This window comes from Lycium ferocissimum, unplaced genomic scaffold (assembly GCF_029784015.1).
Source record: "Lycium ferocissimum isolate CSIRO_LF1 unplaced genomic scaffold, AGI_CSIRO_Lferr_CH_V1 ctg8100, whole genome shotgun sequence".
Lineage (NCBI taxonomy): Eukaryota > Viridiplantae > Streptophyta > Magnoliopsida > Solanales > Solanaceae > Lycium > Lycium ferocissimum.
The window spans coordinates 34,002-39,555 of NW_026727092.1; the positions used below are offsets into that span (position 1 = coordinate 34,002).

At 36.9% G+C, this 5,554-nt stretch overlaps 1 protein-coding gene across 1 annotated transcript; it reads right to left on the reverse strand.

The window, feature by feature from the left end:
• Positions 1-2,128: 2,128 nt before the first annotated feature.
• On the reverse strand, positions 2,129-5,315 carry LOC132045824 (receptor-like protein EIX2). The gene has a single exon (XM_059436402.1). The coding sequence runs from the start codon at positions 5,219-5,221 to the stop codon at positions 2,129-2,131; it is 3,093 nt and encodes a 1,030-aa protein (XP_059292385.1). The 5' UTR covers positions 5,222-5,315.
• Positions 5,316-5,554: the final 239 nt, after the last annotated feature.

Below are 5,554 nucleotides of genomic sequence, written 5' to 3' on the forward strand. Positions count from 1 at the left end.
CAGAAATATAAAGGATTCAATTAGTCAATGAATTAAATTGTCAGTAATTTAATTTAATTGATTGGTATCTGTAATCTTAACCTGGGGAGTTAAATAAGTTTTAATGTATGATTTTGAAATTGAACTGAGGAGTGCGATTTACGATTTTTTAGTGGAATAATTCGTAATTTATTATGGTAGGATTAATTGATTTTTTTTTAATTAATTCCATAATAGGAAGCCTCATTAATTAAATTACGTAGTCCCCGCGCGTCTTTCGAATAATAAAGAATTAAATGAAATATTATTTCTTGGCGGAAAATAAAGACCCAACAAGTTTTGGAAAAGGGTAAAAAACCCTAAAACTGTAGTTATAAAATAGGGGTCTTGTTCCATAAAGAGGCCAGAGGTTTTACAAGTTTCTACACTTTTTCCATAGAAATTCGCCCACACGAATTTTACAAATTCTGGTATTATTGGGGTTATACATAGTAGAAGACCGTGAAACTGGAGGATGAACGCGTGGATGGCTTTTGCTCGTGCTCGAAGGCTAGATTCGAGGTTGCATTCACGCTTCAAGAGATAAGTATTAATTTTATGTTTGATTAATATCTTGATTATGTGTTATCTATATTACATGCAAGTTGATCGTGGCTATTAAAATAACTTGATACATGGACAGACACCCTTGTTGCCACTACATATAATTCATTTGTTTAGCGTTTGTTTTATGTTGTGTACTTCAGAAACCATAGTTCTCATGTTTACACCCAAATTGCAAGTTACAATTAAAATTCTATATAGTAGCATTCAATCAATTACATTCAAAATTATATATTTGCGGAGAACTTCATCAAAAAGTTCATCACAGCATTTTGCTCTCTATACACGTGCATGATGGAGGGTTCACCCAATTGACGTAGTAGCCACCTGAAATCATTAAGAATGGGAGAATAGTGAAGGTTGGGTTGCTGAAACAGGTGGATTATTTCATGAGCATTAATTGCAATTATTAGAGGCCTTAGATTGTGTGTGACTACAAGTTGTAGTCCATGAAATAAAGCAGAGATACGACATGGGTGTGGGATCCGTACCGGATATGGTCAATCAATTTTGGGTACTTTGACCAAAATCAACGGAGAAATTCAGGACAAATATAATGATTTTTGTTATCAAATTAAAAGCTAAGGTGAAATTGAAGAAAATGTAATACTTGTATTAAGATATTTATATGTTAGTCTTTTTCCTTATATCTCCTTGTGGGATTCTCCTCTTAATCAATATTTTCTCTTTGGAATACCTTGTAAGTTCTCCCGATAATGTATCATAATTAGACATATAGCTCTATTTAGATATTTTAAATTATTTTTAGCCGAATCTCCAGAGCCGTATCCATACCCCTGAAATTAAAATTTAGATCATGAAGAATCCGACCCTAGATCCTCACCGTATAGGACTCCTGCACCCGAGTCCGAGCAACTTAGCTTTCCACACATGTAGGACATATATAGAAATAGAAAGACTAATGGATTCATGGTGCAACGGAGGAGGAGTTTCCAACTTATGGGACTTGTAAGCAAGTACATGAATCATTAAGAAGGCTTACTTACACAACTCAGTCACCTCAGAAACTGATACATACAAATTAGAGATAAGAATCAGGGGATACACTTAGTTGCACTTACAAGTATTATTAATAAGATTAGTTTTCTTCCATTTGTTCCGTGATTTCAGTTATTAATTTATGTACACAAAATTTGTTGCGAACAGTAAGCTAATTAAATCACTATCATTGGTACTCTAGCTTGTCACAGTTTTGCCAAAGTGCCTATGAGTAGACTGAAAATGCTCCTTACATTCTACCAATTCTACAGTGCAGAATTACTCAATTCTAATATTTGCAGCATTCCCTCTTCAGAAAATTCGAGCTCTATATTTCTCGTTATAATTTTTAAGTCTACTGCTCACCTAGATAGAATGAACACTAGGAATCCAAAGAGAGACGAAGATAATTTACATATTCGCATATTGCTTGTAGAGAAGAGTTACACATAGAAACCACAAGAGAACAGAACTTTCAACGGAAGAAAAATTAAAGAAAAACAAAGTCAGCTTTTAAAAGTAAAAAACTATCATAGAAACTTTACATTTAACTACTCCTTAGCTTTCCCTTCAGTTTTGCAAAGCAGACTCTTAATGTAATATGGAGCCAACTGTTCATGTCCGTTAAGAATGTGAAGTAGGCATTCCTCCAAGAACGGTTGACAATTAAAGAGGCCAAGAATCCCCAAAATGCGACAAAGAAACCTAGCACCATTGATATATAAAACTCCAGAGATGGAAAATCCTCATCGTCATCATGTTCCTGAGGATCGGTTTTGCTGTCACGATCGATAGGGGGACTAGGAGGAGCATATCCGGGACATTCTTGAAGAGGAGGACCGCAGAGTTGAGCATTGCCATTGTAGGATGATCTGTCAAAACTCTGCAATTGAGTGCTTGATGGAATTCTCCCTGATAAGTGGTTGCTTGATAAGTCTAACACACTAAGAAAAGTCAGATTAGCAAGGCCCTTGGGGATCATACCAGAAAGCTGGTTTCTTGACAAGTCAAGAGACTCCAACATCTTCATTTGACCTATTCCTTCGATGACACTTCCATCCAGATCATTTCTCGAGAGGTTCAAAGATCTCAATCCCCTCATGTCAGCTATCTTTTTAGGGATACCTCCAACCAATTTATTACTTGAAAGATCAATAGTCTTCATATATAATAAAGGATTCTTGTACTCAGACTCCTGGTTTTTCCATTGAATCAATAAATCGCCTATGTACAAGTATGAGCCTGGAATATAGTCATAACGGACTAGAAAATCCATCGACTCACCAGTGCCATTTTCTTGACGCAACAGGGTAAAATTGCTGAGGCACTCTGGAATTTTCCCAGATAATCCATTTGTCGAAAGGTCCATAATCTGAAGAAACTGAAGCTGACAGATAATCAATGGTATGCTTCCATTGAATTTGTTGAACCGTAGGCTTAGAATGCGCAAATTGAGTAGATCGGTCCCTATCCATGTTGGGATTCTTCCTGTGAACTTATTCCTTCCAAGATCCAAGATCTGTAACAACTGACATTGTGAAAAAGAAGGCAACATCCCACTAAAACTGTTCTGCCGAATGTATAAAGCCTCCAAACTTGTCAAGGAGCCTAACGAAGGTGGAACATTTCCAGAGAAATTATTATAGGCTAGATTAAGAACAGCTAGATTACTCATATTCATCCAACAATCAGGAAGTTCTCCTGAAAATTGGTTGCGAGACAAGTCAAGGGAAGTGGCACCTGCTGTTGTATTTTCACAAATGGAAGAAATGGATCCAGAGAACTGATTTTTGCGTAGATAAAATATTTGTATATTGGTAGGAACTAGAGGCAAAGGTCCTGAAAAGTTGTTCAAGCTTAAATCTATAATCATGTAGTCTTGTTTATTCACTATGAACTCAGAAACTCTGCCACTGATATGGTTGTTAGAGAGATTCAGAATCTTTAGATTGGGAGAAAGATCAGAGAACCAACTTGGTAGCATGTCTGATATACTCGCAAGAGAAATATCAAGAAGTGTGTAGTTATTCTGAGTTTGAAGCCATTTGGGAAAAGAAGGTCCCAAATTGCAAGATGCAAGCCTTATAATTTGTAATTGAAAAGGAGGAACCCAATCGAAGCTTGTCTTCAAAGACAACAAGTTGAAGGATAGGTCCAACTCTGCTAAACTGGAAAGATTGGAAAAGTGGGACTCTGTGATTGTACCCTTCAGGACATTATAAGAGGCATCAAAACTTTCCAGGTTTGATAGTTGCCCCATACTTTCGGGTAGTCCTTCTAATCTATTAGACGAGACATCCAAAAATCTAAGCAGTGAAAGTTTTTCAACACCTTGTGGTATCCTCCCTCGAAATTGATTAGAGCCAAGATGCAACTCTCTCAATGATGGAAACAATGCTAAATCTGGTAATGGCCCTCTCATTTGGTTATCAGACAAATCTAGATACTCAAGGCTCGAAACTTGTCCAGACCTTTCCATGAAAAAGCCATTCAGTGCATTTTCCTGCAGGTATAATTTCTTCAAGGCTGAAAATCTTGTGACATTAACCAATGAACCAAGCATTGAGTTGTCGTTCAACCCCAAAATTTCAAGTGATTTCATACTGCCTGATAACCTGTGAAACAACTCAGGAAGCCTTTGGTATGTCCGAGTGTTAGACATGTCCAGATAACGTAAACGTGTCAAATTCCCAAAAGAACTGGGAACCCCACCTTTAAGGTTAAACTGATCAGCAAGATTAAGATGCTCAAGGTATATCAAGCTCCCAAAGCGATGATCAATTTGACCGACCAGCTGATTAGTAGAGAGATCGATGCTAGTCAGGCTTGTGCTAAAATTGAATAACCAGCTATATTCAGCTAAAGAAGAAAAACCATTACAGCATAAACGAAGTATAGAAAGGGAGATCAACGAAGAATTGGCTAAGGCAGCTGGAAGTGGAACAAATTTAGAGAGCCCACAAACACTCAAGTCAAGTTCTTTCAATGAAGGGACCTTAGTTATCTCTAGAAACCAATTGCTTGCTTGGAAGTCATTACCAGCTAGACTCAAGAACTCTAGAGAGGAGAGATGAGAAATCCACACAAGTTCCTTCACTGTAAGATGATTGTCTCCAAGATCAAGAATCCTCAAAGAAGTTAGATTACGGAACTGTGCTGGAATTTCACCAGAAAAATAACAAGATGAGAGGTTCAGGTACTGTAGTCGCTTAAAAGAGCCTATGAATCTCGGTATCTCACTCTTCTCAAATCCATTTACACTGAGGTCCAAGTAATTCAGATGCTGCAACTCAAGTAGAGAAGGACTGAGTCTACCTCTCAATATTGGAGCAAAACAAGCACGGCCTGGACACGAAACTTCATTGTGAAGATCAAGAACAGTTACATGACCAGTTCTTCTGTCACATTCAATACCCTTCCATTTGCAGCATTCTTTTTTATCTTCTTCATCTCCCCACGTAGATAAACGACCAAAATCGTCCTTAAGGCCTCTTTTGAACTCAAGAAGGGCATCTCTCTCATTTTCCATACAGAGGGTCTTGTTAACTTCTATTGAAGTTGATCCCAAAGCTGTCTTTAGGAGCAGTAAAGACCAAGTAACAAGGAAATGAGCAAGTCTTGGATATTTTATTTTACTCATTGTTCTTTGCTTGAAGCTATGAGAAAGAAGAAACTAAATTCTTTGTATTTCTGAAACTTTTAGCCTATTCAACTAAAATGATGGTTCTTGCAAGTTGCATGCATCCATCTATTTTCCTAGAAACGTTCAAAGTCATTTGTCTGTACTTGTATTTATCTCATTAAGAAACACAAATCTTGACTAAACCATGCTTTTAAGTTCTTTTCAAACCCAAAAAAAATACTACTCTCACATTCCTAATTTATGTGATATAGTTTAATTAGGCCCGGAGTTTAAGAAAGAAAGAAAAGATTTTTGCATCTTGTGGTCTAAAACAAGTCATATAGATTTGCG